General features: G+C 48.7%; 1 protein-coding gene and 1 long non-coding RNA gene across 2 annotated transcripts in view; one reads left to right on the top strand and one right to left on the bottom strand.

Moving 5' to 3' along the window:
- Positions 1 to 3,779: 3,779 nt before the first annotated feature.
- On the bottom strand, positions 3,780 to 13,620 carry LOC145721563 (uncharacterized). Its single transcript, XR_014145310.1, has 3 exons — positions 13,498 to 13,620; positions 4,207 to 4,413; positions 3,780 to 4,108 (listed from the first exon to the last, which is right to left on the bottom strand). It is a non-coding gene; the product is annotated as an uncharacterized LOC145721563 (long non-coding RNA).
- Positions 12,992 to 14,618, top strand: part of HS3ST2 (heparan sulfate-glucosamine 3-sulfotransferase 2) — an 80,183-nt gene continuing 78,556 nt past the window's right edge. Inside the window, exon 1 of the mRNA XM_081819868.1 lies at positions 12,992 to 13,889. Coding sequence (XP_081675994.1) covers positions 13,402 to 13,889 — 488 coding nt within the window. The 5' untranslated portion in view covers positions 12,992 to 13,401. The remainder of the gene's footprint in view (positions 13,890 to 14,618) is intronic.

Raw genomic sequence — 14,618 nt, 5'->3', positions numbered from 1 at the left:
TTTTTTTTTTAAAGATTTTATTTATTTATTTGAGAGCGAGAATGAGAGAGAGAGAGAGAGCATGAGAGGGGGAGGGTCAGAGGGAGAAGCGGACTCCCCGCTGAGCAGGGAGCCCGATGTGGGACTCGATCCCGGGACTCCAGGATCACGACCTGAGCCGAAGGCAGACGCTTAACCGACTGAGCCACCCAGGCGCCCCAGTCACTTGTATTTCTTTTCTGAAGTGACTATTCATGTGTTTTGACCATTCTTCCATTGTGGTGTTTAGTTTTGCTCATTTTTGGTTTTTGTTGTTGTTTTTTAAAGATTTTATTTATTTATTTGAGAGAGAGAGAGAGACAGCGAGAGAGGGAACACAAGCAGGGGGAGTGGGAGAGGGAGAAGCAGGCTTCCCACTGAGCAGGGAGCCTGATGTGGGGCTCGATCCCAAGACCCTGGGATCATGACCTGAGCCGAAGGCAGTGCTTGCTTAACGAACTGAGCCACCCAGGTGCCCCTTTTGCTGATTTTTGAAGACTCTTTATATATGACACTATTAATGGTTATTAATATATGACATATTAATGGTATATTAACATATATTACAGTATGACTTGTGTGTCATGCACATTGCCAATATTTTCTTGGTGCATTTGATTTTGAGACTTTTAGGTATAGAAGTGTAAATTGTATATGGAGCCAAATTTCCCAGTCTTATCCTCTATGGTATCTTTCACTACTTTTAGGTTTATCAAGTTTCTTTTTATTTTAAATTGTTCTTGTAATTATTTTATGGTCTAATTTCCAACATTAAATACTTTGATTCATCTGGAATTTCTTTTGGCAAAGAAACTGCCTTAATTTCAACACCCAAATGGCATCTCCATCACATACTGGACATAAGGGCCCTGGTGTGAGCTTTCTCTTTTGCCCTGCTGATCATTCTGTCTGTTCTGTCTTGAGCTAAGACCACACTGCTTTAATAGTGTCACTTTATCATTTACTTTAAGATCTTCCAAAAAGTACAGTTGACCCTTGAATAACATGGGTTTGAACTGTGTGGGTCCACCTACAGGTGGATTTTTTTTTTGATGAATAAAATCTAGTACCATGAATGTATTTTCTCTTCCTTAGGACGTTTTCTTTCTTTTTTTTTTTTTTAAAGATTTATTTATTTGAGAGAGAGAGTGTGCATGAGAAGGGGTAGGGTCCGAGGGAGAAGCAGACTCCCCACTGAGTAGGGAGCCCGATGCGGGACTCGATCCTAGGACTTCAAGATCATGACCTGAGCCAAAGGCAGTCGCTTAACCGACTGAGCCACTCAGGCGCCCCTCCTTAGGACTTTCTTAATAGCATTTTCTTTTCTCTAGTTTACTTTATTCTAAGAATACAGTATAGAATACATATAACTTATTTTTTTTACAGATTTTATTTATTTGAGAGAGAGAGAGCACATGAGGGGGGGGAGGGTCAGAGGGAGAAGCAGACTCCCTGCTGAGCAGGGAGCCCGATGTGGGACTCGATCCTGGGACTCCAGGATCATGACCTGAGCCAAAGGCAGACACTTAACCAACTGAGCCACCCAGGTGCCCCGAATACATATAACTTCTAAAATATGTGTTCACTGACTATATTATTGGTAAGGCTTCTGGTCAACAGTAGGCTATTAACTGTTAAGTTTTGGGGGAGTCCAAAGTTATACATGGATTTTCAATTGTGTGGAGGACTGGTACCCCTAACCCCTATATTGTTCAAGGATCAAGTGTGTATCATTCTTACTCTTATTTTCAAAAGTATTCTGTCTATTCTTTGATTCTTCCTTGAATAGTATTTTAGAAACTCTTGTAAGATCATTACAAAATTAATGCATATTAAGACAATACTGTTTGCAAATATTGACAGATCTGTGGAACCAAAGAGAGAGTCCACACATGGGAAACATAGTATTTTTTAAAAAGATTTTAGTTATTTATTTGAGAGAGAGAGAGTGCACACATGCGAGCAGAGGGAGAGGGAGATAATCTCCAGCAGAGTCCTCGCTGAGCCCAGAGCTGGTTGCGGAGTTTGAGCTCATGACCCTGAGCCAAAATCAAGAGTTGCACACTCAACCAACTGAGCCACCCAGGTGCCCAAGGAAACAGTATTTTATATCTGCAAGAGAAGAAAGGACTATTCAGTCATTGATTTCAGACATGTGCTTATCTAACTGGAAAACATTAGAGCGCTACCTGAGATCATATACAAAAATAAATTCCGGGAAAATTGGCAAACTCCATGAACAGGTAGTTTACAGACAAGGAATCCTAAATGGCCAAGGAACATATAAGAAGACTCTTACCCACAGTGATAATCAGGGGAATGTATATAAAAACAACAATTAGATTATCATTTTCTTCTGTATGATTGGCAAAATTACTTTTAAAAATATAATCTCTTAATAGGTAGCATTGATGAGGTTGCGGGGGTGGGGGGCGAATTGCTGGGAGGGTATGATCAGCGGAGCCAGTTTGGGAGGATCTATCAAAATTTAAAACACACACCCCATGACCTAGAGGACTTACTCGGAAAAACAGCAGCACGTGCACACGGTAAGAGCAGGTATAGGCAGGGCTCTACCAATTGCTAAGATACTGAACTACTTCCCTTTCAAGTTGGTAGACAGCCCCCACCTCAAGTCCTGCAAGGGCCCTTGACTCCCACTGCGCAGGCCACTTGAACCTTCTCCCCTCCCCCCCACACTGTCCTGTGATCAACAATTTAAGAGTTAGAGTCAATGCCGGAGATTAACTCCCAGACCCCCTTCCAGCTCTGGGCCCACAGTCTATTCAAACCAACAGAACCTGTTCACATTCCCACCCATCCAGAATGAGAGTGCCTGTCCCAGCTTTCCTCGCAGCCAGGGGTGGCCCCGTGATGGAATTCCAGCCAATGAGAAGTGAGTAGACATTCGTGTGGGACTGTTGGGAAATCGGGGAGGGGGGATGAACACCCTCTTCCCCTTCCTCCATGCAGTCCCCGGGATGGAGGAGGTGCTTATGAAGACTGCAGCACCCAACTTCAACCACAAGCAGGGGGGACACATCCAGGGTTACCCAGACTAGAAGCTCAGGTGCCTGGTAACTCCGTGGAGCCACCATGCTGACCCAGACCACCTCCTTCTAGACTTCCTTTATTTTATTTTTTTAAGATTTTATTTATTTATTTGACAGTGAGAGAGAGAGAGAAAGCACACACAAGCAGGGGGAGCAGCAGAGGGAGGGGGAGAAGCAGACTCCCCGCTGGGCAAGGAGCCCTATGTGGGGCTTGATCTCAAAACCCTGAGATCATGACCTGAGCCGAAGGCAGCCACTTAACTGACTGAGCCACCCAGGCGCCCCTGGACTTCCTTTAAATGAGACAAATGAATATCCTATTCAAACTGCTGTACTTTGGGCTTCTCAGTCATAGGTAGTCACATTTAATCACGATACAAAGGTAAATGCCTATTAACAGGGAAATGACTAAATCACCCATGATATGTAAACAATATAAATTGTAAACAACCTGAGGCATCAAATGCTTGATGAAATACTTTGCAGAGGTCGAGGTAAATCTACAGGCATTACCACGTCGAGTGAAAAAAGCAAGGTGCAGAATATCCTCATCATCTGTGTACTCTCCACTCCAAACCCCTAATAAACTCAGCCGGGTTTTCCTAGTTTTCTAGACAGGAAAGCACAGAAGAAAGACTAAAAGTAGACTACGTAAGCTGTGACAATGTTAGGAACTTTTGGGGAGAGAAGAAAAATTGCTGGGGGATGTCAAAGGGCCCCTCCTCTTTGGCTCTGCCATCCTACCTTCCTACAAAAAGAATGATTCGTGTACTACCTGAATGGTACGAATTAATTAGGTTTCCCACCTACCCACCAGCTGACCTTCTCAAACTGTCTACTTGCTTGCAGCTTGCTGCCTGCAGGGTCCACATGTGAGAGCTGTCAGAGCTGAAGACCCAGACTTGGAGGGGCAGCCTCTCTGGCACACACAGATTAGCTCGAGAGCCACCACCTGAGTGCTCTGTGTTGGGAGAAGTTCACGGTTCTTTCAGAACCCCGCTGTCACACAGATTGTATTGCTTACAATACCAGTGCGTCTAAAGGAATGAAATAAAGGTATTAACCTACAAGGACAAAGAAAGTGAGAGGACACGACAGCTAATGAGAAATTACAATAAAACACCAGAAGCACTACCTGGCACGGCAGAGCCGAGAAAGTCAAACCGAACACTGGAAACAGGAACGACTGCCCAAGAGGATCGCCAAAAGCTCAGTACTCAGACGCATCGGGTGCTGCGGGAAGCGGGGGGAGAGGTGCCAGGCTGAGCAGCTGCCCCCCCCAGGTATCGCCTGCCATGCACGCCACTGGGAATGTGTGCTGCCCACTCTCCAGTCACTCGTTCTATAGAAAACGTGACTCAGGTGAGCTCCAGGCATGGAAATCTCACAGTGCAGAAAAGGAGAGGTGTGCTGGTATGAACCAAGGGGAGAGGTTAAAATCACCCTCTTATGGAGTATTTATTCCTGAGTCCCCTGCAGTGTCTTCTGATTCTCATTTTGAAATGAGGTCAATTCTGAGACTCCTCATTGCTTGAGAATAGTGGGGAGGCAGGGGTACAGAGTGGAGGGGAATGATCTGGGCAGCTGACAGTTTTATTTTGGGTTTACTATCTCCCAACAATTCTTACCAGGTTGACAATGCTTTAGTCCCTGGGGTGGATCCTCCCTCTGGATGAGCTGAGAAGCCACAGAGGGCTTTCAACAGAAGGATCCCTCTTATTGTTGAGAAGATCTTAGGAAGACTGGGTGGGGGCTAGATCGATCAGTGTCTGGTCAGGAAAAGGGAAACACCCTAGGTATTTCAAACAGAAATGATTTAATACAGGAGATTGGTTCTAAAAGTACTGGAAGGGTACATGGCGCCAAAAGGGAAGGATGGAGTTACTGCAAAATGAGTAAGTTCAGGAGCTGCCCCCACCGAGGCTGGAGAAGCAAAAGGGAAAATGTTAGCAGAGCCCACGACTGCTACATCACTGTGCGTTCCGGAGCATCTGGAACTGTCTGCAGCCTCAGGGACCACAGCCACACCCACCTAGCAGCAAGCCAGGCGGTCACACTCCCCTACTGCAGGATCCTCTGGACCCCAAAGGTGTCTAAGAGGTGGAGGGTCTGCTATACCCATGAGTTCTGTGCTGCTGAGGCCACAGGAACATGCACTCCAAGCTACTCGAACAAATTTTTTTTTTTAAAGATTTTATTTATTTATTTGAGAGAGAGAGAATGAGAGACAGAGAGCATGAGAGGGAGGAGGGTCAGAGGGAGAAGCAGACTCCCTGCCGAGCAGGGAGCCCGATGCAGGACTCGATCCCGGGACTCCAGGATCATGACCTGAGCCGAAGGCAGTCGCTTAACCAACTGAGCCACCCAGGCGCCCTACTCGAACAAATTTGAAGCCTGCTAGGATATTTAGCAGTGGAGGTAGTGAGAGGCAGTCAAATTCAGTATATATTCTGGGTGGGAAGGAACAACAGGATTTGCTCACAAATCAGATGTGGGGTATGACAGAGAAGTCAAGGCCAACTCCAGATTATTCTTTTTTTTTTTTAAGATTTTTATTTATTTATATATTTAGATTTTATTTATTTGACAGAGAGAGGGAGTGCACAAGCAGGGGGAGGGGCAGAAGGAGAGAGAGAAGCAGGCTCCCCGCTGAGCAAGGAGCCTGATGCGGGGGCTCAATCCCAGGACCCTGGGATTATGACTTGAGCCGAAGGCAGATGTTTAACCAACTGAGCCACCCAGGTGCCCCTGAAGATTTTTATTTATTTGAGAGAGAGAGAGAGAGCACAGCAAGGGGAAGGGGAGAGGGAGAAGCAGACTCCTTGCTGAGCAGGGAGCCTGACGTGGGGCTCAATCCCAGGACCCTGAGCCGAAGGCAGATGCTTAATTGACTGAGCCACCCAGGCGCCCCTAACTCTAGATTATTCTTGGCTTGAGCAAATGGAAGATGAGAATTGCCATTTACTTCGATGACCAAAATTACAATGACAGCAGGTTTTAGGGAACTAGTAAGAGTTTGGTTTGCAACATATTTAGGTGGAGATGCCTGTTAGCCCTCCAGGCAGACGTGTCTCAGTAGACATTCCAGGGAAAGGAGCTGCAAATTTGAGATGCAGCAGTATATGAAGGGATACACACAGGAGACCTTTGGTGTCACTAAGGGAGGGGGTCTTGACAGGAAAGAGATAATTTTCAAGGACCAATCCCTGGGGTACTCCAAGTGAGAGGTCAGGGAGGTAAAAATAGGCCATCAAAGGAAACTCAGGAGCAGAAAAGTGAGAAAAACACCAGGAGGATGTGGCATCTTCCAATCCTGGTGAACAAAGAGTTTCGGGAAGAAAAGAGGGTCGGCTGTGCCACGGGCTGTCCCTAGGTCAAGTCCCACTAAGATGAAGAGTTGGCTTGAGTTTTGCACAATGGATGGCACTGGTGACCTCCAGAAGAACAGCTTCAGAGGGGAGGTGGGAGCATATACCTGACTGGAATGGGCTTAGGGTGAGGGGATGGAGAGAGATGGGAAGCAGTGAGTAGAGCTCACCCTTGAAGAGCTGAGCTATATAGAGAAGGATGAAAATGGTGCTCCAGTTGGAGAGATGAGGTCAAGACAGGGTTGCTTGCCTCTTTTCTTTTGGAGATGGGAGAGATATCAGTTTATTGATACGCTGATGGGAAGGACCCAGTGGAGAGGGGACACTGGTAACAAGGGAGAAAAAGGGAAGGCTTCCTGGAGTCATGTCCTTGAGTAGACAGAAACAGGCTGGATAGAGTACACAGATGGAGGGGCTGGCCTGATCAAGGAACATAGACCACGAACTCCCATTCAAGAGAGAGAAAATAAAGTATATGAACATAGCTACAGGCAGGTGGGTAGAGGTGGCAGTAAGAGCTCTCTTCCAGTTGCTTCTATTAGCCAGTGAAGTCTGGAGGAAGCAAGGCCATCAGATGATCAGGATTGGGAGGAGCTGCTTGAGGATTGAGAAGAGGGGAGAAAGAACCAAATAGTTACATAGGAGAACCGAGAATGAATGGACAAGGGAAATGTAGCATGATTGCCAGGAAATGTGAAGGGTCCACTTGAGATTAGAAATGATGAATTTTAAGTGGGACTAGTCATCATGCTTGTGCATTTGCTGTGTTCAGCTGTGTGGGTGCAGGCACTGGGCACTGAGTGGGCAGAAAGTTGATTTTAACCAGAAAATATAGCACAGGGAGAGAGGATCAAGGGGGTAGATGGCATAAACAAAAAGTGACTATATATCATGTTTATCTGTGCAGAGGGGGCATGAGGGGGGTGATCAATGAATAGAAAATCCAGTCCTTTAAGATAAGTTATTCCATGTCCTCATGCTAAAATTGTTGTCCTCCAGGCACAGGGGTCTTTGGGGATATTAGCTATTTCTCTAACAAGCATTTACTGAACACTTGCCATGAACTAGGTCCAGAATGGATATGTGGTTACTTCCCTAGAAGCATTTAAAGTATCAGGAAGATAAGTTGGATCCAAAGCAGGAGGGATCTTAGGTGATTACTGAGAACACAGGTTGACTTTTATTGTCAATAAAAATTTTTAAGTAGGTTGAAAGATAAAGATCTAGTTGAAAAATACATCTCTCTATCAATCAAAATAAGTAAAAAAGAATTTATGGATGGATATAACTGAAAAGTTTGCAGTATAATAATGGCTAATGTTTACTGAGGGCTTACTGTTAGCCAGGCTCTGTTCTGAGTACATTACATTTATAATCTTGTTTTATCTCACTAGCAGAGCCAGGATTTGAACTCAGGCAGCCTGTTTCCAGACACTGCACTCCTAACCACTATGCTTTACTGTCTCTTGAAGAGACAGCTTCAGGCAAAGCTGGATCCAGGGATTCAAACACTATTACTGGGACTCAGTCTTTCCCTTTCACTCTGCTTACTTACATGTTGAATTAGTTCATAAGCGTGTTCAGTTCTCTCCATTCATGGTAGCTGCAAGCTTACCCCACACTTAGAAAAGCAAGTAAGCTATTTTCTCTTTCTGAAAGTACTAGACCTACATAGGTCTGTATTTAATGATATAAAATAGATTCACCATATTGTCAAGCATAAAAGCATTTTACAAAACAATAGATATGGGCTGACCCATAAACTAACAAACACATGTATAATTGGAAGGATGTAAAAAACATTAAGTGATAGTTATTTCTGAGTCTTGTTATTTGGGGGACTTTTTTCTTTTTGCTTCTCAGGATTTTCATTTGTTTCTACATTCAGGATATTACTACAGAGTAATAATGTTGAGGGAAACAGAAAACTCAATGCAATCCAACAAATATATCTCCCTAAGTTGTTCTCTGTAGCTAGGTACTCTTCTTATACCACTAAGATCTGCATTTCAGCAATGGATAAACTGGGGGGGTCACCAATGGTGACATTCTCATCTGCTTCCATTTTGTTAAAGACAAGGAGACGAGAGGGAGTATCACCAGGTACTTCTGGGTCAGCTCTACCACATTATTGTACAAGGTTAGTATCTTCCCAGACATTACAAATAATCCACTTTGGATAAATTTTGAAATGAAATATTAGTTCTTTCTTGGAAGACCTAACAGGGTAATAGTGGTCTGTGGTCCATCAAGGAGGAGAAAGGAGATCAGGAATCCAGGGGAGTCCCAACATGAATATGCAGCCCAGATTCTAAGTACCAGGCTGATCTGGAACTAGCTGTTTAGTCCCTGGCCCCCAAGGGGTTTACAGTCACATTAAGAAGGCAAGATGGTAAGATAAGGTGAGCAGAAGACTGTGTGGGTTACATAATGCAGGATGGGAGGTGGGGCACGAAACACTTCTGACCCAAGGGAAGGCTATGGGTGAAGCTGATCATCAGCCTCCCCATTCTGGCTTTTTTTTTTAAGTTTGGTTGATTGATTGATTTTAGAGAAGCCGGGGGAGGGGGCGGGCTGAGGGAGAGGGACAGAGGGAATCTCAAGCAGGCTCCTCGCTGAGCACGGAGCCCGACTCGGGGCTGGGGGCTGGATCTCATGACCAGAGCCAAAATCAAGAGTCAGACACTTAACCAACTGAGTCACCCAGGCGCCCCATTCATACTTTTTTTTTGCACTGGTTTCCCCCTTCTCCAGCCTGCAGCATCTGGGAGAACATGGAAAAATGAACCTCCTTGAGATGGTTTCCATATTTATAAGATAAGGATACTAATAAGCCCTACCTTATTGGTTTATTCGAGGATTAAATTAGGTACTGCACCTAAATGCTTAGCCCAGTGCCTGGTGGTCAATACATCATGTCGATGATGATGATGATGATGATGAAGAAGAATGCTGCCAACAGCACAAGTAAACCAACATGGAGACGACAGAAAGTTTGGAATCTTACAAAGTACTTAAAATCAACCATGGTTCCTGGCCTTCCAGATTTGTTCCCTTCTATAGGCAGCATCTGGTCCCTCGAACTTTCACCCTCTGACTTTAGCCAGAGCGTGAAGCACATGGAAAACCTCCTCTCATCCTCACTCCCAGTCTGTTCCTAAAAGTATAATATTCATGCACACCCTCCGGCTCAGATGTGAACTCTGCATCTCACACAACCCCTCAAGACCATGTGAGTCCATTTCACAGTCCTTTGCCTCTTAGGAACCACCCTCTTTGGAACATTTTCTCACATTTTACAAAACTCGGCTCTAGGGGGAACAGAATGGAAACTTACACTGAAATACAACGGAATAATAAGGCTTGATTGGGTCCATAGACTTACGGGAAAGAACATTTCCTTGTTTTGTAATTTCAGATCAAGGTCTTAAATGCAGGGTGTAAGAGTGGATGGGAAGATTCAAGAGAATGCTGATGCAAAACAGCAAATGAAGACTCAAAGGAAGGCAAGAGAAGGATCTGTCCTGTGGTTGCTATTCTGTTTATGCGCCCAGTTCCCCCACCTTCTTCATTCTGTGAACAACTGCTAAGTTCTTTTCCTGTGTGAGCTATTCCAAATCCCTCTTTTTGCTTCTATTAGCCAAAATCAGCTTCTTTTGCTTGCAACTCAGTAGCCCTTCCTGGTTTATAAATAAAGGGGGTAAAAAGGCAGATAGGAGTGAGAAGAAAATAAGGTCCAAAGAGGAATAGAGTAGATGGAGAGAAGTAGCTGGATCTTAGTACTGTGTCTAATTTTTGAAGGATTCCAGTCCTAGTCCGTGCATAATCCTCCCTGATGCTCTCAAAGGATAATCATGGTACTTCTAGAAAAAAGAGAGGGGTGGGGGATGATAAGCAGGCATGTCCGCTGTCTCACTCCTGAAAAACTCTATCCAAATCACGGTCACTACTCTGGTTGGAAAATTGAAGAGGCAAATCTGCCTGGCTCTGATGGGCTGGAATACCCAGGCATTTCACAGCTTATGAATTCAAAGATAAAAATAATTTTTAAATTGAGCCAAGTAGAGAATGAGGAGAGATAACTACACTCATTTTTTTTTTTTGCAAGAAAAAATTTCTTGTCAGAGTGGATTAATCCACATTTAACCTTGTAATTCTAACAGTGAAGCGCAGAAATAACAGGTTCACAGTGCGAAAAACTGTCGAAGGTCTATCTTAGAGATCCTTCCAACATATTTATTTTGACATTATTAAAAACGTGAGAGAAGAATTAATTAAATTGTAATCAAACACACGGAGATGACATAATGCCAAGAGAGTGGTTCGTGCCTTGAATAATGGAACTCCAGGAGGTTTTCCTAGTTAATCCTAACTCCCCGTTTTACAGCTGAGAAAACCAAGGCTCAGAAAGGTCAACCCTTGCCCAAGATACACCTGGAATCAAGGATCAGGCTGCCAGAATTCAACTTTCTACGTTTTCTTTTTGAATAACTGAAAGCTGCATTGTGATTTAAGATTCAAGTAGACATTTGTTAAAAACTGGAGCAGTGAGCTGATGAGACAAGATAAAATGTAATCAGATCAGATGTGTAAGGACCTACATGTTGGGTCCAAAAAAGCCCACTGTACAAGCACAGTATGGGGTAGATATGCCTTAATCAGCAGCAGTTGTAAGAGACTTAGAGATGGAACTTGGCTATGAGCTTGAGATGTCAGCAGCTTGATGCAGCTACAAGAAAAATATAATGGAGTCGGAGGTGGCATTACTGGAGGCAGAGTTTACAGAAGGGAGGTGAGCATCCGGGTGAACTTTTCAACCTACACCTGGAAGTCCTCATTGGGTCCCAGGTGTCAGGTTTTAGCGGTAATATAGATGTGTTAGTTCACACCTGGAAGAGGAGCCTAGCAGGGAATGCTGTTAGGAATGATCAAAGGAAGAGAGGGAATTGTAAAGCATTGTCATTAAGAGCTTGAATCCTGGAGTCAGGTTAACCCCAGCCCTGTTGACTACTGATTATGTGTTCATTAAGCCTTAATCTCACTGTCTATAAGTCAGGAATTATAAATGAGTAACCTATCTCCAAAGAGTAAGGAGGTAGTGCATGTCAAGTGATATGCACATTACCAGCACCAAACCACTCAATAAATGTTAGCTGCTATTCGAATTAAGGAAGGGAAGTGATGTGGGGATAATGGTAACAAACTCATAGGCTGTGGTTGATATTGAGTTAACCTGGGGAGGGCTTGAAACAAAGTTGGTAGTTATGATCTGTACTAGAAGGACTGGCCTAAGGTTTCTAGGATGGGCCTGGTTAATATTCCCTGGCTTGGGCTAAGGTCCACAGAGCCTGATCAAGGTATTCCCTGAAGAAGTATGTTTAGTTTGTGGGGGGAGACGGTAGAGGGAGTGGGTGGTCATTCAGACATTCTGTGGGGTAGCACTTGGTGAACACCTGGGCACAGGGATTTGGCATTGCTGTGGGGTGACAACTTAGCTAGCTGCGTTCTTGGGCACTGTGACTTAGGTTTGCTCTGATCCACTAGTGTGGGTCACTCAGGACAGCACTGGGGTTGGTCACACATGCCTGGTCTGGGCATGGTCACTGTGAGCAATTACTTGGGAGTATTTCGAAGTGGAATTGCTCCTGGATCAGTCCTCCCCTCTTTCTCCTCCTCCTGCCCCTGGGTGAAGTCTGCATCATCCTGGACCTTAGGGACACCGTGGGACCCCGGAACAGCTCCCTGGAGAGCAGTCCGCCTCTAGGGGGCGGCCGTTAAGAGAGGAACCCCCCCCACACACACTCCCTCGCAGAGTCCGCGCCTTTGGGGCTCACTCTCCCGCCACGTCCCGGGAGCGGTGGGGTGACAGTGGGGTGGGGGCGCATGCTTCATGGGTGTTAGAGCGAGCCGCCTGGGTATGAGTCAGCGCGCGGGGGGCTAGGGAGCTCCGTGAATAGTCACGGAATCTCACGATCGGCTCCTCCACCCATCCCCGTCTAGAGCGTGTGTCCCAGTCCCGCGCGTGTGTGCGCACACGGCACGATGTCCGATTCCAGGCTGTGTGTGTGTCTGGTGAGATGGGGATGAGGGGGACAGGGGAGGGTCCCTGTCGGTGTTTCCACGCCCACGTGGGGTGAGGGGGTGTGTCCTGGTCAGGGTACGTGTATACCTGTGTGTGTGCTTGCGTGTGTGTGTGTCAGTGTGGCGGGACCGTGTATCAGTGTAGAGCGCTTGCGTCTGCGCCCGGGTCTGGATGTTGGCGCAACCCGGACCGGGGTTCCCAGCCCTGGGGGTGGTGGGGGCGTCCAGCCCCCCCTGGAGGAGTAGATGCCTCGCCATCCCAAGCCCGCCGGGGCTCCTCAGGAAGCGGCCGGCGCGGGGAGGGCCCGGGGTAGCGCGTCCCTTGGAGGGGCAGGAGAGTGGGGGCGCAGGGGGCGGGCCAGGTCCCAGGGCGGGGCGCGGGCTCGGGGTACCCGCGCGGCTGACGTCAGGCGACTCCTTAAATAGAGCCGGCAGCGCGCGCGGCTCGGCATTTCTCGAGGAGACCGAGCGGGGCCCGCGCCAGCGCCACCGTCCGGTCCGCGCGCCAGCCCGAGCGGCCGCGCCGCCGCCGAGCGTTCGGGGCGCCGCGCTCCAAGGACAGGGAATGGAGCTTCGGGCGCTGGGCGCACTCCGAAGCCGGCGCACGTGAGACCCGAGGAGCGCCGCCCGGGGCCCCGTGGCCCGGGACGGGGAGATGTGGGACGCGCAGCCGCCTGTGCCCCGAGAAGCCGCCGCCCCCGGGATCCCCGGGCATGGTGCGCGCCCCGGCCGGCAGCGCCCGGGGAAGACGGCGCCCCCCACGCCCGACCCGCGGGGCCGGGGCAGCGCCGCGCCAGCCCTCTAGGCGGCCGCAGGGCCACAGCAGCTCCGCCGCCGGCGCTCCCCGGAAACCATGACCCCCGGCGCGGGCCCATGGAGCCATGGCCTATAGGGTCCTGGGCCGCGCGGGGCCAGCTCAGCCGCGGAGGGCGCGCAGGCTGCTCTTCGCCTTCACGCTCTCGCTCTCCTGCACTTACCTGTGCTACAGCCTCCTGTGCTGCTGCGACGACCTGGGCCAGAGCCGCCTCCTCGGCGCGCCTCGGTGTCTCCGCGGCCCCGGCGCGGGCGGCCAGAAACTTCTCCCGAAGTCCCGCCCCTGCGATCCCCCGGGGCCCACGCCCAGCGCGCCGGGCGCTCCCAGCGCGCCCGCCGCCGCCGCCGCGCCCGCCCCTCGCCTCCCGGCTGCCAACCACTCGGGCTCGGCAAGGATGGGCACCAAGCGGCTGCCCCAAGCCCTCATCGTGGGCGTGAAGAAGGGGGGCACGCGGGCCGTGCTGGAGTTCATCCGCGTGCACCCGGACGTGAGGGCCTTGGGCACCGAGCCCCACTTCTTCGACAGGAACTACGGTCGCGGGCTGGACTGGTACAGGTGAGAGGGAGCGCCCCACTCCGCGCGCCGGGTCCCCAGTCGGGTCCATCCTTAGGGCCTCCTCCTGCGTCTTCTCTCCCCCTTAATCCAGCTCGTTGTGTGGGTTCAGGCTGACAGGTGGGGGGACTCCAGCAGGATTTACTCAGAACTTCCCAGGGATGGTGTAGACCACGCACTTTCTCGAACGGCAAAGGGCAGTTGTTTCTGGAGGCGCCGGAAGGGAAGGGGGGTCTCTAGCCAAACCTCAGGGCGAGCTGGTGGGCTGCCTGCTTGTCCAGCCTCTGGGGTGGAGCAGGGTGCCCGGGGAAGGGGGCCCTCTCCTGACCTTCGCCGATCTTTCCAGGCATCTGAAGGACCCTGAGCAGAGAAGGTCCGAATAGGGCCCCCTTGCGGCGGGGCTCCGCGCTGGCCCTAAGAGAGGTGTGGGGATGAGGAAGGTCCCTTCTGGAGGGTCATTCCCAGCTCCAGGTCTTTGCTGCTGTGCCTCGGCTGAGAGCCCCCAGACGCTCTGACCCTGAGGTAGTGGTCTTGGGTAGTGGAAAGGAACCCTGGATTTGAGTCATGCTGTCACTTAGCTTGAGCAAATACTTGAAACTCTTCGAGCCTCGATTTTCTCATACATCACCATGGGCAGGAAAATCGTCCCTTCCCTCATCTGCTTTCCGAGGTCTTTCTAAAGGGCCTTCAAGGTGTGAAAAAGACATCTGCCCTGGGTGGTGCTTCCAAGCC

This window comes from Leptonychotes weddellii, chromosome 5 (genome assembly GCF_054177405.1).
Source record: "Leptonychotes weddellii isolate Sample4059 chromosome 5, ASM5417740v2, whole genome shotgun sequence".
NCBI classification, from domain to species: Eukaryota; Metazoa; Chordata; class Mammalia; order Carnivora; family Phocidae; genus Leptonychotes; species Leptonychotes weddellii.
This window is presented reverse-complemented; position numbering and strand designations above follow the sequence as displayed.